This window comes from Neopelma chrysocephalum, unplaced genomic scaffold (genome assembly GCF_003984885.1).
Source record: "Neopelma chrysocephalum unplaced genomic scaffold, ASM398488v2 Primary Assembly neopelma1_68, whole genome shotgun sequence".
In the NCBI taxonomy this organism is placed as follows: domain Eukaryota; kingdom Metazoa; phylum Chordata; class Aves; order Passeriformes; family Pipridae; genus Neopelma; species Neopelma chrysocephalum.
In genome coordinates, this window is record NW_020897727.1 from 4,648,362 (window position 1) to 4,673,669 (window position 25,308).

Genomic DNA, 25,308 nt, shown 5'->3' on the forward strand with positions numbered 1-25,308 from the left:
AGCAGGAGCACAGTGCAGGATTGACATGTCAGAATCTTTATTAATAAAAAAAGTTACAATAACTTACTCCCTTTGTCACACAAAGGGCTCTGTATAAAGAGCTCTGGCCTCCTAAGGTAACACAAGTGAGAGGTGGGTACTTTTCTCTTATCCTCTGAGACAGCGGCCCCGAGGGTAAGTATGGCCAGCACAGGAGCCACAGGCCAACGGGGCCTTTGCCACAGGGGCCGGCCCAGGAACAGCCTTCTGCCCCTGCCTGCAGCTGGTTCACAGGCAGCACAGACCAACACAGGGTGCAGATGCTGACTATATGGAGACCAGGGGGACTGGATGCAAGAGGGTGTGCAGGCTGTAGTGGAGGAAGAGAGGAAGTGGCATCTTCTTCCCATAGTGCTGAGGCTCTCTGGAGCACAAAAATTGATGCAGCAAGACAGTGGCTGCTTGCAGGCAGGGGGATGTGGGGCTGGCTGGAAGCAGCCTTGCCTGCCTGGCTGCTGCCTCACACAAGGTCTAGCCTGACAGAGGCAGGAGGCCAGCTGTGGCTACTTGTCACACTCCAGATCCTGGGCCCCCTCAGCACCCTGGTAGTGCATCTCACAGAACTCCTGAATGCGACTGCAGGCCTCCAAGATCATCTCCTCAGGCACGGTGATCACCACTCGGAAGAAGTTTGGGTACTCAAAGCACTGAAAGAAGAAAAGATGAAGCTGGCAGATTGCCTGGGGTAGTTCTGTAGTTTCAGAGACCTGCCTTGGGGCCATGTGCTGCATCACAAGTGAAAATGGTCAATGTAGGACAGCAGGGCTGGGCTCATGCTCCCTTAGCAAATCTCCCATCTCCATCTGTGTAGATATGATGCTGTGAGGGTGACAGGCCCAAGAACTCTCTGTGTGGACTACGCAGACCCAGGGAATGGACTGGGAGGAACTAGTGAAGGAGAGGGCTGGAGAATATTTAAGACACTGTCCACATCCAGTGCTGGAAATGGAGCTGGAAGAAGATGAACGCAGGGCATAGACGTTCTCAGCCTTCCTTGTGCCTACAGGGGCTGGAGGCTGCAAAGAGGCTGAGAAAAGGAACATAGGTGGGAGCAGCCCCAGGTCTCTGAGGGAGCAAGAAGGTGTAGGGGTACACAGAGTTCAGGGATACAGCTCTGCCAACTTGAGCAATACAGAGCAAGCCTGGAGCTGGGAAGATCCAGGCTATGAGCCACAGACTGCCACACACAGCACCTGGAGCAGAAAGTCAGCTCATACACACTATTGAAGACCATGGACACTGCACACACAACTCCCAGCCTGCCCTCAGAGCTCAGGGATGCAAAACCCTGCAGCTTCTCCTGCCATGCTTTGGACTTGCAGCTCCTTGGGGCTCTCAGTGTGAGGCTTACCGAGGCTGGCAGGCAGAACACAGACTGCTCTGAGATGAGTCGCTCAGTGAACTCCACATCATTTTCAAACTCCGGGAAATGCTCCATCTCAATCTCGACCTGCAGCAGAGAGATATAACATGGCAATCAAGGGCACTAAAACAATCTGCAGTGTCCTTGTTTACACACAGGGCTCAACAACTTCCTGGTCAAGTTCAGCTGTCTGCCCTCAATTTTTTGGGCCGACTTGAATGTAAGATACAAACAGAAACATATTAATGAAAGCTGGGCTTATCAAGAAGCCATAATTAACTGCTTAAAGCTGGAATTTCAGTTAAGCACAACTTCAGTAAAAAGCACCTGATGGCAAAGATACAGTAACCACTTAGAAGTGAAAAGGAATAAATAAAACATTGAAAAAGAGCTTGGTAGAGAACTTAATATACATTGAAAATTCTGTCATGCAAGAAATCCATATGGTAAGAAAAAGACAAACTAATGTTTTGGTTTTAAAAAAAATAAAGATAGTAAGGTATATAATATCATGAGCAAAATAAATCCTTGTAGAATTATATGAAAAATTTAAAATGACATGAAAATGCAAAAATCTTCAATAAATATTTCTGTTCTGTATCTGGAAAGAAGGCAGCTGTCCATCTGTCAGTTAAAGACAGTGCTACACTGGCCATTCATTTATAGAATTCTAGAATGATTTGGATTGGATGGGACCTTAAAGCTCATCTAGTTCCAACCTCTCCAGTGGGCAGGGCTTCCACCCACTAGATCAGGTTGCTCAGGGCCCCATCCAGCCTGACCTTTACAACCAAAAATTATTTTAAACGTCTCATGAAAATATTGTTAAGCACATAATTTGCGAAACAATTTGCATGCAGAAATTCTGAAAGAGTTAGTAGGAAAAAATATACCAGATGATCTAGTTTGAAATAAATGTTCAGCTACTGCAGAAATATAATAGGTGTGAAAGAATCTTAGAGATGTACCTCTACACAAAGACCATGAGCAGAATGACCTTTGTAGCTCTGGGTAAAACTGAAAACAAGTCAACTGATAAGGATTTCTCTATAGAACATGAGTGAGACTGATATTGCAGTATTCCCCAGTTCTAAGCCCACATTTCAAGATCTGATGAAAAACTGGAGACACCATGAGACAAAAAAAAATAAAAGATTCAAAATGTGTTAAAGTGTTGTAAATGTCTCAATTGAGCTTGATGAGATGAAAAGGAAACTTTAAAATATTATAAAAAGTCACAACAAACAGGCATGGTAAAAAGTAGAAAAAGAGGCAACACCATAGGCAGAAGACAACACATGCTGCTATGAAGAAGGCTACATCTTCCACAGGAGGTATGAAAATCTGCCTTGTAGTGTAGAGGCTTCCCATTGCCACCTGACTTCAAATCCAGGTAAAACAACATTGTCTTGCAAAGTACAAGTCATGGACCTCTGTGCAGGAGCAAGCAGGTGAACTGTACCGGCCTCAGCTCTGTGACCAGTGAACAGCATATTGCGGCCTTCTAAAGTGACATGGGGATGCATCTACTGCAGAGGGCAATGTGGAAATGCACATAGTAAGGGAGATCTGGTGCCAAGTACCAATCTGAAACATCGACAAGCACTGGCAATGAGACCCGTTGTGAGTGTTAGTGGTCTGGAAACGGCACATCACTCTCCTCACTTACCATGAGGTACATGGCTCCGGAGGGCCGGACAGGCTGAAGGCCAGGGATAGCTGATAAGGCAGCATAACAAAGGTCAGCATTGGACTGAAAAGCAAAAAGGAGAAATTTCAAAACAGGAGAAATTCCAGGAAACAGCTCAGCGAATGGAAGCCAAGCTCTGAACTGGGACTATAAGCAGGTTTGCCTACTGCAAACAAAGGCACAAAAAATGCAAACAGCAGAGAGCTCATGGCCTTGAGCACAGCAGGTGTTACTGAGCTGAGCTCAGCAAGTCAGTGTCAAATGCTCCATTTATCCCCGGGGTCAGCAACTCCAGCTGCAGGGCTGGGCTGCCTGAAACTTATGCCAGCCAGTATTTCTGCCCCAGTTACAATGTCTCCTGCTGGAATTTGATTTGTTGGGCTCTCCTAGTCGCAGGCAAAACTGCACCTCGAAGTGAGGGGGGGAAGGATGACGAGCTGGAGATATGACTCCCTCCAAACAATCCATGAACAAACCTTGCTGCTCTGTTACAGCCTGTTTACCTTGAGGATGCTTAGGGTGTTGTGGTAGAACTCAGGTGGTGTTCGGCGCAAGATGCGCTCCAGTGCTCCTTGGACGAGTGTACAGGGTCCTAGGATCCTTTGACTCAGTCTTACAAGGCCATCCCTGATCTGAGAAAACATCATGACACTTACAGCTCAGATGATGCTTCCCTTAAGGAAAGGAACAGCTTCAAGGCCCACTTTCTGTATTTCTACAGCTGTTCACACCCCTCTCTTCAGTGAGCGTACATAGCACTAAAGAACATTTGCTTGACTATATGCCAGGTTTTGCAAACTATTTACAGTGCCATCCTCTGTTCCTTATCTGCAGATTGTAATGCCAACAGAGAAAACCTTTGGAGCTTCCCAATCTGACTCAAACTAGGCTGGAATATAGATAATACAAATAAAGCCAGAGCTGTTCTAAATACCACTTTGCATTTCCCTTAGTTTTGGGCCCACAATGCACACTTTCAAAGCCAGGTAAGGACAATCAACGTTAGCTTTTCTGCTCACTCATTTGGTCCTCTCTTCTCCCTCTTCTTCTGCAGAGAGCCTTCTAGGTGGAAAGGTCACTGCAGTAGATGGTTGTTCTTGCAACACAGCTGAAAAATAGCCAGATAAGGCACTGGCAGCACTGCAGAGTGCTTTGTGCTTACTTATAAGAGAAACCATGTAAGAGCACATAGACATCACACATGGACTCCATACGCTGGATAAGTCATGCAACACTTTCAGTGCACATTGGAGCTATTTGAGAAGAGAATTTAGGTGTACACGAAAAGGACAAGGCGTATATTAAGGAACAGCAGAAACAAGCAGTGTATTACAGTGTAGGTGTGGTTGGAAGGCCATGTCTGGGAGCAGATGGAGTAAGGAAGGGACATGAAGAGCCTAGAGGTGCATAAACTCATGTAAGATCAATTTGGTGACACCCATGTGAGAGCAAAAGAGCAGTACCTGCTTGTATCAGTTAAAGACCTGGTGATCCACACACTGAAGACTGCAAGTATGTTGCCATGACAGCAACACTCAGCGGTTCTCACCTCATTACCAAAGATGTCTCTCCTGTCATGAATTAGGATCCAGCCCATCCGCCAGCCAGGGACTAGCCACCGCTTTGCCAAGCCACCACAGGACAAGATTGGCACATTGGTGCTGAGAGTTGCAATGGGTTCATACTTGCAATCAGCAAACACCTGTGACAGGAGACTGTGTTAGGGCTGAACCTGCCTCTTATTGTGAGAACTGTTGGGGTGTGCATGAGACTTAACAAGAAGGGATGGGAAATTGATGGTGAAAGCTCACAGCTTCAAGATATGAACATTGGAAGTGCACTCACATAAAAGCAAGCAGTTTGGGAAGAGGAGAGGAGCTGTACAAGAGAGGTAGCCCCAGGACTGTGTACCAAAGGACTGGGAGCTCCAGGCATGGACCCAGGCATAGGGAAGGGGAGCTGTCCCTCAGCTCTGGAGACCTGGCTGTCATGGCCAAGGTGCATCAAAAAGGACAGGCAGCATTGGGGGTGCAAAGGACTGCAGCTGACACTCACCATGTCTCCGTAGATCTCGTCAGCAAGGATGGGCACACACTGTCTTGATGCCACTGTGGGAGAGAGGACATTCAGCTTGGCCACCCTGCATCCTCCATGGGAACAGATTTGCCCTTTGCTGCAGGGCCTGGCAGGGCTCTGAGGGAAGCTCTGTCCCAGGGCAGAGGGCTCCTATCTTCCTCCTATAGACTGTTCATTCAGAAAGCCTAACTATTGGAGATCCCTGCCCTGGCTGAGCCTAGTACTGCTCCAGTCTGTGGGAACTGGCAGCACAGCACTCCTTCTGTCAGGCCAGGGCTCAGGAAGTACAGGACTCCTGTGAACACTCTCTCTGCAGAGCCAGAGTGGAGAAATGAGCAGTCCAAGCCACACAGAACTTTTGAGGAAGACACATGCTCTGGATGTTCTTGACTGGATAAGACTACACCCTCACACTGAGCAGGCCCTGATTTCTGAGGTGGAGTCAGTCATGAGGAGAGAAGCAAAGCCCTGGGCCACGGTACTGCAGTGATTGAGACATGGGCGATGTGGGCAGACACTGGACTGTAACCATGCCCCAGATACACACAGGCAGGCTCACCTGCCAGGATCTCCTGGAGATGGCTCTTGCTGAACACAGAGCCACAGGGGTTCGATGGGTTGTTCACAATGAGGCAAGCTGTTTTCTCATCCACCAGAGACTCCAAGTGCTCCAAATCAATTTCCCAGGCCTTCTCTGGCTAGTGAAGTAAAGAGAAGGGGAAGTAACAGCTGAGGAACTAGACTTGCCACATAGGGTGAGGTGTGCCAGGGCATCCAGGGTTACTCACATCCCCTGGCAAGGCCAGGGTATTTCTGAGAGGCAGAAATGTCAGGGCTGCCCCTTCCAGGCCTGCCACCACTTACCAAGAGGTTGTAAAGTTTGACCTCAATCCCCATAGACAATGCCAGGGTCTTGTAGAGGGAGAAGCCAGGCCGTGGCACCAGGATGTTCTGGCCTGGGTTGGCCAGCACTGCCAAGGCAAGCTCTATGGCCTGGCTGCAGCCACTTGTTAGGATGACGTCCTGCAAAGAGTGGAGAGAGAGGTCAGTGGGAAGCACAGCCACTCTGAAGTGCTCCAAATGTGTGGGAGTGGCACAGCATCCAGGCTCGGCTCTGACAGGTAGAGCATAGTCAAAAAGGCAGCACCAGAGCCTGACTGAAAGCATGAAACTTCTAACAGCTGGAAAGCCCAGCCTCCTTCTGAGGAGAGTGGAGGTGAAGGCCTCAGGGAAGGGATGAGACCAGCAGGAGGTGACCTTGGGGCAAGGCCATCAAAGCCTTCAGTCCCACAGCTGGGCAGGGAGGGAGAGCTGGGGCAGGGCTCCCATGCCCTGTGGTCTGGTCACAGGTAGCAGCACCCTGCCTGCACTGTGATGGGAGCGCCTTGGCTGGGCACCAGTACCTGGGCCTCCAGTGGTGCCTCTGGGCAGTTGTAGTATGCAGCCACAGCTTCCCGACAGGACTGGTAGCCTGAGAAAAGAGAAGTCAAACATAGAAGGGAGGTTTTTACAGACTGTTCCTTCTTCTTACCCATTTAGTGGTGTCCCAGGGTGGCAGAGACTGTCCTGCTTAAGGTCAAGAAGGATGCAACCCCAAGGCTGAGCCAGGATGGCCAAGAGCAGGGACAGACCTTGGGCAGGGAGGCAGGCTCTGGCTCCAGCATGTCCTGGGGACAGAACTGACGGGAGCAGGGTGGAGGGTAACCAGGGAGTTTTCTGAGCCAGAATAAAGCCAAGTGCAATGACGTGGCCTTCATGTTTTAGTGATGGCACTGGGGCAGCCCTTCCTGTCACCACATGGAGAGTGAGGCTGTGCACACTTTTGGCACGAGCTGCAAACAAGGCTCATGTTGTTGGTGAAGTCAGGGAGCCCAAGGGGAGTCCTGGATCAAGGCAGATCAGAAAGGAGCTTGACTGCAACCCACGGCAGGGACACACAGTTCCAAGCTCTTCTGGGTGCTTGAAAACCTGCTTGTTCCCATGGCTGGGGCAGCAAACACAGCTTCTGCAGGAGCTCTGGGCCTCAAACAGCTCAGGCAGGAAAGGGCACTCAAGTGTATCTAAGTGAAAACACATATTTGTGTTTTTATGTCACTGTTAGTGAGGACAGCTGCAGGGTGCCAATGGAAAGATGTCTGTGGGCTCTGTATACCTACTGTGGGGTAGGAGCTGGCACATGCCTTCATCCAACTTTCACAGGATGAACTTAGTCAACTTACCGACAGATGGAGCGTAACCGTTGCACCGTCCCGAGTCCAAAACCTCCTTCACAGCCCGTGTGACCTCATCATTTGTGGGAAGGTTTCCAAAGACTGTTGGGTCTCCTTTTCAAAGATTGAAAAAATAGTAAAGTTTTCACAACCTGTGACAGGCACAGATCTGTGTGGTTGTCTGGCCTATCCCTCGGTGTTTGCACAAACTTTGTGCTTCAGAGCCCTGCAATCTGCCAGCCACACAGTTGACCACAATACCCAGAGGCTTCAGCCACAGGACTATGCTCACCTAAGGACAAGGAGATCATAGTTTTCTTTGGGTTGGGTTCCACCTTCATGCTGTCTACGATGGCTCGGATAGGATTTAAAGTCTTCTTTGACATTTCAGAAGCCCTGACAGCCCATCTTGGCTTCCGGCCCTTTGCCTTCCCTGGTGATATGGTGTTCCCAGCACTCTTGAGATGAACATCTCGCAGAGGGGCATGGTCTCCACAGCCATTCACTTGGATCAGGTAGGAGTCCATCCTGAGAACTGTCAGTGCAAAGTGAATTTCCTGGGCTTAATTAACTCATGTCAAACAAGGAATCTGTCCATTTGAGGATGCAGCCCAAAAGTAAAATTTCCAAAAGCTGTAAATCCTTACGTACTGCCTATGGACAAAGCAGCAACAGCCAGTAGGGCTGTATTTTCACTGCCAGAGTGCAGTGAAACCCCATGCATAAGTGAGAGCACAATACAGTGGGAAAGATAAATGCACTTCTCTGTGCCAGCTGCACCACTGCCCAGCATGGACCTGCTGTGCTGAGGAGGAGCAGGGCCCACTAAAGCCAGCAGCCAAGAGTTAGCAACATGTTGTAGTCACTGCTTGACTGCAGATTCAATATTCCACCGACAGAAGGACCGGGTCACCCCCTTCCGCCCCTCAGCTATCAACTTGCACACCTCAAGCTGCAACCACTAGGACTGGCCCAGTATGTGTGTTCACATCCAGAACAGTCCTCCAGTCTACAGACAGAAATGCAGCACTGTAAATCAAATCTCAGCTGCCAAAATGGTAGTTCTTGTCTAATGCTATCAGGATGCACTGGAGTGTGGCAAGGTAGAGGTTAGACACTTGCCTCTGCCAGCAGTGAGGCTGGGTAACAAGCAAGGCACAGCAGAGGAACAGCTGCCTTCAAGGCCCTAAAATAGGCACAAAAGTGACTTACATACCCCAGCACACATACTCAGAGCATCAGCTAGATCCAGGCAGGAAAAGCCTTACTTACAAACTGCTGACAACTCAGGGCTTTCCACCTGCATGTGGGGGACAGGGCTCAGGGCAGGTATAGACCTCCCGAGACACCAAGTCCATTCTTGCTGATACTGGCACACTGCCTTGTAATCCTGCCACAAACTGCTTATCCTTTCTGTACTGTCCTATTTCTCTGTTCCACTGAAAGGCAATTCAGTGAACAGTGGCCCTTTCCTGAGGGTAGTTACTTAGCCCCAGACTTGTAGATATGCACAACACAGCTTCCTCTTCCTTGCTGCAGAGACTGAGCCAGAAGGGTTGTAGTGTTGCCTGGTTCAGGCAGAATTTGCTATCTGAACAAATTTCTCACTATTTCAATCAAGTTTGCACCTCGAGATGCCCCATCCTGCTGCAGTTACTCTACCAGCAGTGCCTTATTAGGCTGCTTACAGCAACTCAGGCTGATCTGACAGGGTCACAAAGCAAGACTTCAGCTTTTCTGCAGCTAATACCTTCTAGGTTAGAAGAAAGGCAACTGAAGCAATATACAACAGATCTGCATAAAAAACTGAGCTTAGAAATGAGCCATATATCTCAGTTCAGTAACAGGGCTGAGTCCCAAATGCACAGTCTATCCCAGCAGAGAATCTCACACCACCCTGCAACATGATTCTCCCAAAAAGAGGAGCTGTAGACCCAGGGACAATGGATGCCTTCAATGTAGGCAGCCAGGGAAGATCTCCCAACTTCTCCCCTAAAAGAAGCAAGGTACCATAGCATAGCATTTTACCTTCTACAGCACAGACAGGGAGACACCAACAAGCTTGGGGGTCCAGTCCCTAGTTTTCATCCAGGACAGATCCCTTTGAGAGGAAAGTCCTGCGAATTCTTGCCCATGAAATAATCCCCAAAACTGGGCGTTGGGACCAAATCGTTTAGCCATTGGCTCACAGAGAGGGCTGCTCTCTCCACCCAAAAATGACCTCTCCTCCCCTTTGCAACTGTCCTCACTCCAAACACCTGGAACATGCCTCTGCATTATTAACTCTTTCTGGGGGTGGCCTACAGGACACAGCTTGGCTTCCAGGAGCACCTGGACTGCCACCCTTTGGCACTTCTTCCCTCAGTCCACAGGGACTGTTGGGGAAAAATCTGCAGAGTTCAAGTATTCCAGTGCTACCACCTTGTATTTCACTGAGAGTGGACTGATGGACCATAAAGCCTGAGGAAGCCATCAGTCTGTCCTGACCTCAAAGCTCTGGGCTCCAAATGCATCAGCTGAGGAAGGCCAGTTTGTGGCTTCATTACAATCAGGAGACATCTTCATCTATAGGCTTTAGGGAAGAGGGCACTTCCCTAGCCAGTGTTTTGGAGATACCAGGACCAGAAGGATTAAAGAAAGCTCAAGTTGTCATTGATTTGGGGTTTTTTGCCTTTTCCTTTTTTTTGGTTGCTGCAAGACCCAAGCAAACTCATAATTCTGGCAACCAGCAGAAATTATGCAATTCTTCCCTCTCTGATGGTACTGCAAAGCACAGATTACACCATTCCCAGAAGGGCCTGTTCTGCTCAGTGATGTGAACCTATGCCTTCCTGTCTCTTGATTCCTGCAGGCCTGGGATCAATGAGGGGCATCTGCACCCTCCCTGTCTTCCAAGGACTGCTCTAAGTCTTGCCTTATTGCCATGGCAGCAAATGACCAGAGACTGGAATGTTGCTCAGGAAAAAGAGCCAATCTTTGGGCAAACAGACTGCTGATGCCTTCACTGCAGAGGCCAGCACTCACTGTGACTTTTTCCTGTTTACATCTGCACCTGAGTGGGAGGAGGAAGGACCACTTGCACTCAACCCGTGCTCACTACACCACCAGCAGTAAGGCTTCACCTCCCCGGGTGCAAAGCACTGGCCCCTTCCCTCAGTGCCAGGGCTGGGCTGACACTGCTGCAGAGCCATGACCTGCCATTGACCAGAGTGCTGCAGTGGGCACTGCTGAGGCCACAAAGGGGGACAGGGATTCAGGGCTGGGAGGTGGTGGGGTGCAGCCAGCAGGCCCAGCCAGGGTCCCCAGCCCCAGACTAGAGGGCAGGCCTCCCATGGCATTCACCCACAAGGCCTTTGGACAAGGAATAGCACCTTTCAAAAACCCTTCACAGAGAAACGTCATGTATTGAAGCTGCTTGGACTGTCTTCTGCTGAGGGCTGCACAGTTTCTCTCTTCTTTTGACTGAAACCTGACAAAAACAACCTTCAGAAATTCATGCAGACCCTCTCCAAGCACCTATGGGTTATTTTCTGGCTTCTCACAGCTGACCCCACCTCTTGCCATGCTGCAGCCCTGGCAGGGTTAAACATGGCATTGGGCTGCCTCAAGGACGATGCTGCATGTTCTGCCTGGCAACAACCCCCAAACTGACGCAACTGGAGCTCTACCCGTCATACTGCACACAGCAGTGGGGTTCAGGGAGGGCACAGCCTGCTGCCAAGAGAGGGAAAAAAATGTGGCTCGGGAGACACAGGCAGACCCAGTTACATAAGGTTGAGAACCTGGCCAAAAGCAGCTTGAGGGGCAGTGTACAATTGCATCAGTGGGTTTCTCCTGCTATTGCTGGAAGTGCCTTTCTCCTCTCTCTGGATGACTCTAATCCTTCTCCAAGTGCTCTCACCTGGGGTCTGCAGCCTTCCCCCTATCTTGTTGTGCCCAGGGCCTCCCAGGACCAAAGCATGAACACACAATCCAGCACTTTGTATTCTAGAAACGGCCAAGCCATCCTTGTATGGTGCAATTTAAGAGGCAGCCATACCCTGCAGGATGATTTCTGCCAGCAAGGCTGCTGGCTGTCTTGACTGTCACGCCCTCTGCACCCCACTAGCCCTGACTACCTTCCCCTTTGTGGTTTGCTCCCCTGTCTCAGCAGCTCACCCCCACAGGTATCTTGTTGCTTACCTCTTCAGCTCCCTCTTTCTTGTGTAGCTTGAGCAATTGATTTTTGTCTTTTCCCAGTGGAAGGAGAAACTAGTGATGGCTTCATTGTTTTTTATGGTACTGCCTTGCTCTGGTACTAGGACTGCCCTGAGTCCCATTTCTGCGGACAGAGACCAAGCCAGCAAGAGCAAGCAGTTCCCTCCTCCAGGCCCAGCCACAGTTCCAAAGCAGGACTGACAAGGGGCTTTAGGGGAGCACAGGCTCGAGCATTGCTGCACTGACGAACCTGTCTGTGCCAGACTGCACGTAGGTCATGCACCAGGAGAGTTTTGCCCATGCGCCCATTCAGGATGCACTACTGCAGGAACAGACTGCAAACTGGTACTCTGCATAAAAATCCACTGGGGTCAGTAACAAATCACTTTAATAGTTACCCCCTCATATTTTGCTTTTATTTCCAGCAATTTATGTCTGCTCCTTTCAGACACTGGTACAGTCCCAACTGGTTCAGGATTTGTGTGTAATCTAATCCCTGTTTGGTCTCTGCATTTCTACTTGAATCAGCTTTTAATAATCAAATATGTGATTTTCTTTTTTTTTTTTTTTTTTTTGTCAATTTATTGTTGAGCAAACAGCAATAAAGCCTCCATGTCTCTCATGAATGTTGTGGCTGTTTATTGATTCTGACGGCATCTTTATAACACTGCAGCAGGTTTTCTGAAATGCAAGGGGCAAACCTTGTCTCTTACAGGTCAGGCCACACAAGCACTCTTAAAATGCACATATTCATAGTTAAAACTGTCTGGCAGCGTGAGCAGCGCTGCTGTGCCAAACCTACATGTATCTACATGAGTCTCTGATAAACCATGGTGATGGTTGTGCCTCCAGCAATCTTAATTGCTGAAATGGAATTAAGTACCTGTAACAGCACCTGTTACTTCTTTGCATAATCAGAGCAGAAAATCAGCTCAAAAAAACCTCAGCTAGGTTCTGAAAAGCTGTGCAAACAGTGTATTTAAGAGCCAGAAAGATGGCACAAGCCACATAGAGTGGCTCAAAGCCAATAACAGAATGACTAAAAATACACAGTAGCTACAGTTTATCTATCTGCCTGTATTTAGGATCAATTTTGATTTGATCTCAGAAATAAAAATCTGAAAGACATTGAAATTGCACCATCTAGTAGAGATGGCTCATTCTGGAAAAGTACTCTGTGTGTAGCAAGTGATAAGCAGGATGCTCTTGCCACCCATGTGAGCTGGGCTTTGGAAAGCAGACCATTGGCATCTGGGAGCTGTCTAATCTCTGCACTTCTTTTGGAAGTGGAACAAAGTGGCTCCCACCGTGCACAAATGCAGGGCATTGCAGCAGGAACAGGGACCTGCCTAGGCTCCTGGTAGAGCTCTCCTCTGCAAGCCCTGGGCAGACTGGAAACAGCTTCATTGATACACCTGACTTCATGAGCACCATCTCCTACTATTTGCAATTTCCCTCTGTCAGGAAAACTAGGGAATGTAAACAACAAATGCTTTCATGCCCTCCCACAACACTAGCACCTTAAAATGCACTGCAGCAACCTGGTAGCAGCTGTGCTGGGCAAGGCAGACACTGACCACTGTGGCCTGGGGAGGGGACAGAGCCCGGTAGCTATGGGGGCCCTTCCTCACTCAGCCTGGCCAGAGTCCATTGCAGGCATGTGAAAGACACACAGTGCACTCCAGCTTCTTGGGGAGTTGGAAGCACCAGTGAGCGAGGGGCCTGAGATTTGTAAGATTGTTACGGATGCTGAGAGGAATGTTCCACAAAGTAAGAGTGTTATTGGTTTCTGGGTACAGGCACAGCGAAGAGAAACACCTTGTCCATGCTTGTGCTTGTTTACATCCAGGTAAACATTATCCAGGTAAATGCATATCCTGTGTTTGAGTTATGACTTCAGAGACTTGAGCTGTTGCGTTGTGGCAGCTGTTCCCCAATGGCCTTGGAGCCACAGGGACAGTGACCAGCTGGTGGGGGTGGGGTGGAAAGGGGCACAGTGGCTTTGTGGGGTGAAATGACACTGTGAGCTCACAGTGAGTGGCATGGGCAGCACCAGCACCTCCTTCTCTCAAGAACACAGACGAGCGAGTCCCTCACATGACTGAATTTGAGCCCCAGTGATGGAAACCCACCACCTGCCTGACTATCTGTTCCTGCAACAACTGCTCATCTCTTTACAAAGTGGCGGAGTTGGTGTGTGCAGGAGAATTTTTGTCTTTTTTGTGCCTGAAAGACATCCCTCTTGCTTCAGGCTAAGCTCACTCTTTCCTGACCACGCCAACAGCAGACAGAGAGAACAAAATATTTCCCTGCTCTTGACAGCAGCTTTTTACAAGTTTGCAAGTTGTTTAGACATCTCTCTATTAAGAAGCTTGCAAGTTGTTAACAGACACCTGTTATTTCAAATGAGATCACTGTGACCAATCTTTTCCTCATAGGCTGTATTTCTAGAGCTTTCTTTTGCTTTCCTCTGGATCCCCTCCAGCTGATCCACTGGCCTCTGGAAACACAGTGTGCAAGACTGGAGGCCAAACCAGTACTGAAGGGGGGGCAGAGGAATTTCTTCATGTGTCCTACATGTGACATTCCTGTTCATACACCCTAGCAATGTTAGTTTTTTTCGCAACAGGATGACATTGTGGACTTGAGTTGGGTTTGTCATTAACAATAACCTGCAGTTCTTTTCTGCAGTATTGCTGTATCGTCATCATGCTGCACTCATTGTCCCTGTGATTATTTATTTATGTGGGACAGTCAATAAATCTGGTTGTGGTGTTCAGCAGTGATTGTGCTGCAGTTCCCAGCTGCCTCACACTGGAGAAATATGAGGGAGTTCATGACTTGCTCCTTCTACTTTACCCTCCAAGTTCCCAGGGAGGGCATTGAACCAGGCCAGAGCTCTTGGTCCATGGCAAGTCAGGCCAGCCCCTTCTCTCTCTTAGTGCAGCAATGACATCAGAAACGGTCAGAAACAAAAGAGCCAAAAATTAAAAAAAAAAAAAATAGACAAGCCAAAACAGTGGTGAAGGTTAATATTTGTATCCTTGGCTTCCTATTGCTCTCTTCTGCTGACTGCTGTTTGTTGCAGTAAGAATAGGAACCCAGAAGATGATGCTGACCAAGTTCAGCTGTGGTACTTTGAGTAGGAGTGAAGTGACACAAAGCATTTTTTTATGATTTCTCATTATAGCAACAAAAGTGGAATAAGATTGTCTCAGTTCGACAGTACCTTGAAGTTTGTACCTCACCTGTTAGCAGCAAACACTATAGTAAAACACTGAACACATCTCCAAATCAACAGAGGGGTAACTTCCAGCTCTTTCTTCGAACAAGTAGTTTCAGCATAACACAAATCCAAAGAAAGCTTCAGCTCAGGTTGTTGGATGACCAGCAGCAACATTCTGCATAAGAAATACATATTTCATCCCTTCTTGTGACTTATGATTATTCAGCTTAGTTCTTCATGTCCCTTTCATGTCAGTTAAAAGCTCTACTAAGCCCAATGGCACTGTGCGTGATCCTAAAAGTTTACAAAGGGCTGTTAAAAGCTTTTAAACTTATTCTGTGCATGGCAGCAAGGAGGCCTAGGTTCTGGCACATGAACATGAGTGATGCAAAATATGCAGATGAAAAGGGGTGTGTAACAGCCTCACTGCTGAGCATCTGCACTATCTCCAGAGACCTCGTTCTGAGATCCCTATGGTTTCCCCATTTCCTAACTTAGCACACAACTCCTGTCCCCTCTGGAATCAAGTGAATGTTGAGGAGAATGTTTTCCTATAGTGTTGAGATGCAGAAGTACTGCAGTTTATAGGCTTCTCACCATATTAGTCTATAGGATTGTTGCTGTTGCTCCTGCAAGGACAGAAGGGTGAAACAATCTTACTGTTGCCACCAGTCTTACAGATGGGGGAAATGTATTTCTGCATCTTTGTGACAAATTTGGACCTCTCAGGGCACACATTCAGGGCACTGAGACCTTATGGTGTAACTGTTTCCCTGAAAATATCTATTTTCCTAAATGCAACAAAATTATTTCTTTGTAATGCTAGAGCTTTTATAGGCAGTGTTTGGTCAAATTCTTGAATAAAAACATTTGCTCTGCATGTGGAGTTTTCTGTGCTTATCTTTGTGTTTTCAAATGGTCCTGCTGTTTACTTTTCTCCCTTTCCTGAATCAGATCTGCCCTTACCAGCCCTGAGCAATGCTGACACTTGTGCATGGGTGAGATCCTGGACACTTGCCTTCACTCCAGCCACCACCAGTAATCAAAGGAGTAATTCACCACCTCCACTGCTGGCAGGTGAGGGTGCTGCACTCAGGGGCCTGCTGGAATGGGAGGACAGATTGGCAGCAAGACAATATTGCCAATTAAAAGGTCACATCATACTGTCTGAAGTGGCCTCCAGCAAACAGACACAGAGAGGTCTATTTGGTTCTCTATGGATAAATATAAGGTAATGTATCTAAGGAAAATTACCTGAATGTGGTCTGCCGAGTTCTGAACTGGAACCTGACAGTCGCGCTGCAGGACAGATCCCAAGGTGTTCATGACTGTACCTGGAGACACGGGCTCCGTGCTGGGACAGCTGGAGAAACAACAAAATGCTGTGCATTGCCAGGACAAGGCAGAGGCACTTTTTCTGCTGTGATGTAAACCCCTGGTGCACTCATGTCTTGAGCACTGGATGAAGATGCATTCACCGCATCACAGGATGGGTTTAGGGGAGTTAGGGCAGGTCCAGAGAAGGGCAGTAGGTACAACGCAGGGAATGGTGACACTGCTGTGCCAGGAGAGACAAAGAAGACTGGGACTGGGGTTTCATAAGGGAACAGAGCGGCAAGATTGAAGTCTACAGAGGCAGAAGGTGGCAGGCAAACTGAAAGAAGAACACTTTCACTAAAACTCACAGCACAGGAGGAAGTGGAACTTGTAAAATTGTGAATCTTTTATTAGTGAAATTTAATCAGTTTCCAATGGGTACTAACAAGCACATGTTCTGTGGCAGGTGGGAAACCTCGGGACGTTGTCGCCGCAAGGGGCTGCGGGGACAGTGCCCATGCGAGCGAAAGGGAGCGGGCACACCTGCGAGCAGCAGGCGAACCGTGCGCAGGTGCTGCAGGGCCGCGCCCCTGCGCCGGGAGCCGAGCACCCTCGGGCGGGGCAGGGCCGGACCGGGCCGGAGCTTCCACCGCCCTCGGCAGGACCCGGCGGGGCTAAGGCGAGCACTGGGCGGCCAGGACGGAGGTCACCGCGCCGGCACTACCCCGAGGCGGGCGGCCCGTCCCGTCCCCGCCGCCCGTCCCCAGTGCCGGCCGAGCGGGGCCGCGCCGGGCCATGGCCGAGCGGGGCTGCCCCGGGGCCGGGCGGAGGGGGCGCGCCATGGCGGGCGGACGGTGAGGGGGGAGCGGGCGGTGAGGGGGAGCGGGCGGGCGGCCGCGAGGGGCCGGGGAGGGCGGGCCGAGGCTGGACAGGCCGGGCCGGTGGCCGGGAGGGGCCCGGGCGGGTCGCTGCCATCGCCGCTCTCATCTCCCCTCAGCGCCTTGGCCGGAGCAGCGCCGGAGGAGCCGCTGGAGCGCCGCCGCTGCCGGTACCTGCGCACGGGCCGGGGTGAGCGCGGCGGGCGGGAGCCGCCCCCACCGTCCCGCCGAGCGGAGCGCCCGGCCCGGCTCCCTGCCGGCCGCCCGGGCGCTCCGCCGCGGCCGCCGACCCACTTTGGCCTCCCCTGCAGCCTGCTGCCAGATGGTGGAGGTGCTGCTCGCCGTGCTGGTCCTCGTCTGCAGCTCCGTGTCCGGCGGCTCGGTGGGAGGATACACCGGCCTCCCCGCCCTGGGGGGCATCTACTACTACCACTACGGCGGGGCCTACAGCGGCTTCAGTGGAGCGGACGGGGAGCGAGCCCAGCAGCTTGACCAGCGTTTCTACCTCCTGAAGCTGCCCATTGCAAGGGCGGCGATGGCCGTGGGAGGGTGTCTCCTGGTCTTCCCTTGTATTCTTATTTTGGTTGGTGTTCTCCAGGTACCATGGCATTTCCCAGCATGGCTGCTAATTGAATGCGCCCTGGACATAGCGATTGCAGTTGGCACAGTGCCTGCTCTGTACTATTTCTTCCATTCTATGGTGGGAGTTTATAATTCATCAGTGTGCAAAGAGAGAGAGCAGCTTTATCAAAGCAAAGGCTATCAGGGCTTCAGCTGCAGCCTGCATGGGGCAGAGGTTGCTGTTGGCCTTTTAGGCTGCATGGCCACTGTGGCATACCTGCTGAGTGCAGTCCTGGCTGTCAGAGGGTACAGGGCAGTTTGCCAACAGAAACAGAAGCCAGTACAATTATAAGAGCTTTCAAATGATTCCTCCACTCCAGTAATGGTCATGATTTTTGCCAGTCTCCTTAGATGAAGCAGTATGCTTTCCTTGCTTCTAGGCAGTGCAGCCTTAATGCTGCAGCAGAACACACACCAAGTGGGTGTAGCTCTAAATATGGTAGTCAGGCTGTTCCTAACTTGAGTTTGCGTTATTGAATTATTATCGACTCAAAGCTAATCCAATGACTTGTCTCCTGCCTCACAGGCAGCCCTTCCGTCCCACTGTTGGGTGTCCTGTTCTCCTCCAGTGAGGTCTTGCTACAAGTCCTGCCACTACATCTTTCTGCTGCTGAACAGCTTTGTGTAACCAAAACTGTCATTACAAAAGGCACATGACTTCACTGAGAACAGATCTCTTAAAAACAAGGGGTTGAGGCCCATGGTTGTGGCAGCTAAATATTGCTTCCTTGTAGGTCTCTTGGAATTAACAGCGCAGTGTGAACATGGCATTTATAAGGCCATCAAAAAATCCTAAAAATACCTTGCAAAATGATGGATACACTCGGTATAACTTGTGACACAATGTCATTTCAAACTCCTGGAGAGGGCTCATTTTTGTATGAAATGGTCTTTTATATAACTTGTATACAACAGTTTTGCTTAAAAAGATGCCCTAAGTTGGGATAATCAGACAAAAGCTTTAAGAGATCAAAGCGGTTTAATGTACAAGTATATTGTTTTCAAAATACATTTTTAATGTACAAGTTGGGGAAATGAGATGCTACTCATATTTTTTTCCTATAAAGACTTTTATATGAAATTTAACTGGGAAAAGTAGCACTAGAATCACCAAGTTGTGCCTCAAAATGAAATGTCATTTCAGAGCAGTGCCCACTATGTGCATTGTTCATATGAGAATGGAACAACTATGGTCTTACAGATGAGTTCTGCCCATATTAAATAAACTAAACACGCCAGAAACATGCTTTGCCTTGGACATATCTCCACTTTCACTGGCGCCAGTGACTAAATCCTCACTATTACCAAAACCATGGAATGTTGTTGGAACTAGAGACAGGAAAGTAAAACAGATGCCAAATAGGAACACGCCAGGTGCTCTGGGGTTTGATTGATTTCTCCTGCCTCTTAGTAGCTAGATGCATCAAGTGTCTCAGCACAGGGATTTATGTGGACAGCCCACTGTGGTCCTATTCCTATTAAGATTTCATTATGTCCCCTTGCTGCAGCTACTTCTAGAGAGCTGTACAGTGCTATTTAGAGCAAGTTCACAGGGCAGGATTCCTCTAGCAGGCAACAGAAAGCTACCTTAATAATTGGTATTATGAATTCCACCCTCACAGTGTTCTGCAAGTAGCTTTTGTATGGAAGGCTGATGAGTGAAGTAGCCCAGAGAGCTTAGTGAAGGAGAACCTGCAGCACAGCTGCTGCTAGACACAGCTACCTTTGACTGTGATATGGCACAAATTCCCTCCAGCACAGTAACAGAATCAGAATAAACTGTTAGATGAAAGTAAAAATCTTTATTGCTAAGTCAGCCAAAAATTTGATGCAAAAATATTCTTCCTTCCTGAACTGCTCTATACATCTGAATAAAGAATCAATGGGCTAGTGTTTTCCAGCAATCTGACATTATTTACCTCTCCAAAGCAATACAAACATAGGCCACAGTGCTGAAGGTGCATTCATTGGACAACCTACTCCACACACAATAAAAACAGGGATTGTCATAGGTGCATGCTAGAGTGTACAGGGATACAGAAAATACTCTCCTTTTTAAAAACAAACAAAAAAACCCATGAAAAAAGGTAATTTAATAAACAATCGGTGCACTGCAATATTTCTTTAACATGCGTTGGGTCACATGAGTCAAGTTTAAAAAAAGGCAACATTTTAAAATGTGAAAAAAGAGGAAAAAGACGGTTGAGTCTTCAGATAGCAATAGAACAGCAGACAACAATTGCACAAAACCAAAGAGGTGATCCTACTGCCTGAAGAAGGCCTTTGGCAAGGGACACGAAGCCGTCACCATCTGGAAGGAGTGCAGAAGCTCTGCAGGTCCGAGGCCTTAGGTGTGGCTCAAGGTCCTGTGTACTAGGGGAAGGATTTCAGACTTCACAGCAGCCTGTCCCTGAGAGAGAGAAATACTTGTTCTCCTCCTTGGAACAGGATTTTATCCTGTCATCTAACCGAAGATTCTGGTCTGGTATGAACAGCCTGTGATGCTGCCTTCATTGGGCCTGTTCCTGGTGCTGGGGGCAACTTGGAGGATATCCCTTATCCTTAACACCTGGGCCCCGACAACCCACGACTGAAGATAACCTTTATGGGTTCCTTTTGCAGAAGCCTTTCTGGACAGGACAGGGCAGACAGGTCAGTACCTTTTCAGAGTACCTTTCTTGGTGAGGGAGCTCATCAGCAGAGCCAGAATTACTGAAGAAAGATGAAGATAACCCAGCCACACCCCTGTCTGACCAATGTCAGAAAACACCCATTTTTTTGGAGGACAGCAGCCTTGAAGCGTGTCTCAAGAGCTGGAATCTTGTGTAAGAAAATCCAAGACATTTGCATGAAAAAATGATGTCAGTGTCTTTGCTGACACCCAAAACTGGCCTAGGAAAAAGAAGCACTTTTTGTAGTTAACAGGCACTATTTTTAATGCATGAAAAGGATTTTGGATGAGTGGAAAAAAGCTTCACAAATGCCGTGGCTGAAGTGGAAAAGGAAAAGCTTAATCTTCGGAAGAAGCACACAGAAGATATGCAGAAGCTGCTTGAGGACACCAATGCTCATCTTAGCCAAACAGAGGAAGATTATTTGGAACAGGTAAAGTCAACTCAGGCTGTGCTGCCCAGAGTGAGACAAACAGTTCATAATACCAGCTTAAGCAGAGAAATCTGTAGACTCTACCTAGAGTGTAAGGAAGATAACAAGCCATGTCTTCCATGACAATTCATACCCATAGAAAATAGGAGCTGGCTGTATTAAACTCCCATTCTGCTTCAAAACCAGAAACAGCACTGGAGAAAAAGCAGGAATTCCTTGTGTTCCATTCTGCCAATACCATGAAGAGGAGCAGTTCAGAAATCTGCACACTCCATTGCAGAGCTGTTTTCCTTAGTCCTTCAACACTGAGCTAGGTAGAGCCATTCATTACTAACTCCTTGTGGCAACTCTCCACACAATGCTACTGGTTCAGACTGGCAAGGACACACTGGACTTTCCACATCAGTGCAAGAAATAGAGACCTGATTTGCATTAACATTCGCCACTCTCGGAGTGCAAGGTTTGTCACAGTCTTACTCAGAAAGAAGGGTTCCTGCATCAGTCCCACTGTGGACAGAGGCTGCTCTGCAGCCCTTTCAGGTATCAGAAGGTGTTGGGCTAGGCACAGGTATTTGGTAAAGTTATCGCCAGTGACGGAATCAAAAGTTGCAGTCAAATACATTGAGATGAGTCTTTTCTGCACTTATATGATGAGAACATGAAAGAAATTTGGAGTTTAGCATTTGAACCTTTTCTGCTGTTGTTTCTCTGCCTAAGGGATTCAAATGCTGTTGTTTCTGTGATTCTAATAATTAGCTTCAATCTCCAGTTCCAAATGAAACAGGCATTTAAACAACCAAAAACTGTGTGAGTTTAAACTTTGGAAAAAGTTGGGTTGTTTCATGATTACATTGCAACCAGCACAAAGCATATCCTTAAATGCTGCTCCTCATGCATGGTAAAAATACGTTTTTTTCCCACTAAGAAGAAATTCAAGGTGCTTTGAAATTTTGAGTAAAACCCCATTAGATTTTGTCAAAAGATTTATATTGACATTGACAGAATCCCACAAGTAGTCTGCACAGTATTTCCTTCTGAGCAAGACCTAAATTTGATCCAAAAATAGACAACTCAAGCCCCTCAGATCTCTCCAGAAGAAACTCCTAAGTTTTCTTCATAAATATAATTAACAAAGAAGAAAAGGCACTAGCCCACATTACAGTCAGGATTATTGCACCACTGACATGACCGGGGCAGCTGCTGTCCAGCTCTGTCAGCAAGGAAGACAGATCTGCATGTTACAGGGGCAGTGGTCTCCACAACCCTTACAAAGGTGACAACACAGGCAGCCAACTTACACCCTGCACCAAAAATCCTACTGGAAACACAATGCATCTGAGTGCAGACTGGCCTGTTCGCCACTAGTGGGGCTGTTTTAAACATCTTTTTCAGCTCTGATATAGATGTTACTAAGATGAAAAGTTCTATTTTAGCTTTTTTAGTACTGAAAACTAAGCAGAAACAAGTATGCTTTCACCTCGTTTGTGGCCAGATTGGGCATGTACCATGAAATACTGGTTGCTGTGAATTTGGAATATGACTCCTGTTTTCAGAGGCAAGCAAAGACACTGTAGTTGACAGTGCAGACATTTGTGTTGGTGGAACAGAGCACTGGGTGCAGCAGGGCAGCCCCACTGCTCGCCAGCCCTGGAGCAGCACAGCACTGAGACAAGCACGAGCTCCTGGGCTTATCCCATGTCTTCTGGATAGAGGAAGCCACTACTCTGAAGCATCCATGATGGAGGTGGCCAAGTTGCTGATGAATTGGGTCTGTGCTCTGCAGCGACAAGCACTAGCTCTACACATTACCTGAATCAACCAGTCCAGAGCTGATCTTTTCTATGCTCCATATGAAATGCATCAGTTGGCACCTGCTTATCACTCAGCTATGTATTTTCTCATTCTGCACAGGATGATCCCATCATAACCCTCACTCTTCCTGCACCAGTGCTCATCAGAACACTGGTACCCTGAGTCCTCCACTGCCCTAACAATATCCATTGGAAAAAGCCCCCAGCATACCTGCTGTGGAGTGCTTTCTCCCCTAACCCTAAATAATAAAGTGCTGGGCTGAAGGGGAGAAGAACAGCTTAAGTGCAATCAATAAAAGTGCTTGCAGTTAATGTAGGAAATCATTCTTAGGTCAGCTTCATTGCAACTGTCTGTATTCTTTCAAGGAATAACAAAGTCAGGTGTTGGGGGGGAGGGCGGGACACTGCATTAGAAATATTCATAGGACTCTTAACACTGAACATTTCCCCTTCAGCAGCCTCCTCACCCCACACACATGTACACCAGACCCTTTCCTGCAGAGCTGGCAGAACCTCAGTGTTTAAGGAGTTACAGACAGTCCCTATCACAGAGCTCAGCTGCTGGTCTGAGTGCTCATAGAACAACTGAGACTCTGCAGTGAAAAGTGGACAGCCCAGACCTTGGCACTCCTGATTCTTCCTCGACTCCATTAAGGAAGCAGCAGGTGCCTGTACTCCTTGCAGATCCCAGGTCTGCTTGGAGGGCAAGACAGCCCTTATGAAACAGAGCTTCCTGGGACAGACAACGTGGGAGTGGTAATTGTAGGGTTACAAAGCTGTGTCAAATTCCTCTGGCAGGGGTGCTGCATGTTCCTCTTTTGGCTCCTGATCTGCTCCATTCTCCTGGTGCTGCTTCATTTGTTCCTTCACTTCCTCTTCCAGATCAGGTGGCACCACAAATTGATCTTCTGGCTCCATCTGGGATGGAGCAGCAAAATAGCCAGTCTTCTTCTTGGGTGCCTCTGTGGCTACTTCAATGAGGTTGAGGCTCTCCTCCAAGGGCACTATGGAGCCATTGGAAAGCTTCTTTCCATAAAGACAACACGTGGAAAGAGATTTTTGCAGTTCACACTTTTCTTTGACCCCTCTCTGCACAGTGTTGCTGTTTACGCTGTTCTGTCTCCGAATGATGAGGATGAGCCCAGAGTCATCCTCTGGCCTTGGAGCAGGGGAGTTGTACTCTGCAGCAAGACATTCAAACTCCAGGCCCTTTCCTTTACAGCAGTGGATGTCCACTGCTACCTCCACTTTACTGCCATTTGTCATCACACCTTCCACAGGCTGCTCATCATCGCTATCCAGACCGTTGTCAGACTGGTTGCTAGAGAAGGTGGCACTGGAAGGTTGGCGCTGAAAGATGCTCGAGGGGGGCACAGGATGTAGGCTGCAACGTCGCTCTTGTCGTGGTAGCAAACTGCCATCAAGACCAACAGCACTGTGTTCATCTGAAGCAGTAGAACCCACCTCACTGCTGACCTCAGAAGCAGACAGTTCACTGCCGAACTCGGAAGCAATTCCACTGCTAGATGAAGGTGTTGCTGGCTTGGTGGTGGTGGAACTAAATCCCCCAGGACCTGTCAGAGTCAGGCCATGCATCTCACACGTGCAGTTGTCCTCACTGATGTTCAGACACACCACCATTGCACCTACATTGTCTTGGCAACCATAGCTTTGGGCTAAAGTGCAGAGTTTCTTTGCAGCAGCTAGTGGGTCGTGTAGGTGCTGCACGGCTGAGATGGCCTCTGCATAAGAAAGGTGTTCCCAGAGAGCTTTGTTCCCTAGAAGTAGCAGCTCATCTTGTACAGTCAGTGGAATCGAATTGACATGTGGTTTGGGCAGGATCCAAGGATGCAAGTAGGTGCAGCCCAGCATCCGAGTACAGCAGGTCACACCATTGACCTTATTGTCCTGCAGACAAGAGAAATAAGACAGTAGCTTTGGAAGTGCTATTAGATCATTTGGAGAGCAACCTTTCCTCTGCCCATATGCTGGTTTGGAGCCTTGAGAAATGCCAGTTACACAGCTCCAGTATAGGAGAAAGGTATCTATGTGCAGGTACTACAGCACAGACATTCACTGTACCTCATCAGCAGGTACAGTAACCTCCACTACCCATGCTGGCAATGGCACACTTGTACTCCACAAGACTTTTTGTGGCACCCTGAGGAATTGTAGCAGACTCTCTGAAATGTTCAGACTCCCTGCAGCACACTGATCAGAGAGTCTCACAAGTCTCACATTAAATGTATTTTTTCAGTACAAGTGAGATAGTGACTTCTGAGTTTCTCAGTGCAAGGCAGATTATCCTGACATTGAATGATTTCTGTGTATTATCTGAACTATTTCCCTCTTTGTTCACATGTAACTGCATTCTGAAGTGTGGACACTACATCCTGAGGAAGAAAAGAACAAGTAGGTATCTCACGCTGTTTCTGTAACAGGGATGTATTACCCCCTTCTGGTAGATCATCTCCTGGCCAGCCTGGCAGTAGCCTCTTGGACAGAAAAGTGCCCACAGGCCTCAGTCCCTTTTCCAAGTCAGTGCCTACAGAGTACGCAGCTTCCCCAGTGTTTTGAATTTAATTTCAGGGTTCTTAATTTCTATATCCTCTGGGTGTTAATGTTGCTGCTGCTGCCAAGTATTAAAACGCAGCAGAGGACACATGCAGGGAAGGTCTCCTTAGACAATTATTTCGCTTTTGTTTTTCAGAATCCATTAATGAGCCAGTTTCTAAAGCATTTAATGTGCTACATTGATCCCACAGTTCTTTTCAG

At 48.3% G+C, this 25,308-nt stretch overlaps 3 protein-coding genes across 3 annotated transcripts in view; 1 reads left to right on the forward strand and 2 right to left on the reverse strand.

The window, feature by feature from the left end:
- Window positions 1-20: 20 nt before the first annotated feature.
- TAT (tyrosine aminotransferase) lies at window positions 21-9,542 on the reverse strand. The gene is made up of 12 exons (XM_027685140.1): window positions 9,407-9,542; window positions 7,671-7,913; window positions 7,388-7,492; window positions 6,572-6,639; window positions 6,033-6,191; window positions 5,728-5,866; window positions 5,148-5,200; window positions 4,642-4,794; window positions 3,596-3,724; window positions 3,072-3,155; window positions 1,391-1,489; window positions 21-686 (listed from the first exon to the last, which is right to left on the reverse strand). Exons 2-12 carry the CDS (start codon window positions 7,903-7,905, stop codon window positions 543-545), a joined length of 1,368 nt encoding a protein of 455 aa, XP_027540941.1. The 5' UTR covers window positions 7,906-7,913; window positions 9,407-9,542; the 3' UTR covers window positions 21-542.
- A 7,401-nt stretch (window positions 9,543-16,943) lies between these two features.
- On the forward strand, window positions 16,944-18,655 carry MARVELD3 (MARVEL domain containing 3). Its single transcript, XM_027685151.1, has 3 exons — window positions 16,944-16,972; window positions 17,116-17,186; window positions 17,308-18,655. Exons 1-3 carry the CDS (start codon window positions 16,959-16,961, stop codon window positions 17,907-17,909), a joined length of 687 nt encoding a protein of 228 aa, XP_027540952.1. The 5' UTR covers window positions 16,944-16,958; the 3' UTR covers window positions 17,910-18,655.
- A 3,733-nt stretch (window positions 18,656-22,388) lies between these two features.
- The window catches only part of PHLPP2 (PH domain and leucine rich repeat protein phosphatase 2), a 32,094-nt gene continuing 29,174 nt past the window's right edge, over window positions 22,389-25,308 (reverse strand). Inside the window, exon 19 of the mRNA XM_027685116.1 lies at window positions 22,389-24,441. Coding sequence (XP_027540917.1) covers window positions 23,302-24,441 — 1,140 coding nt within the window. The 3' untranslated portion in view covers window positions 22,389-23,301. The remainder of the gene's footprint in view (window positions 24,442-25,308) is intronic.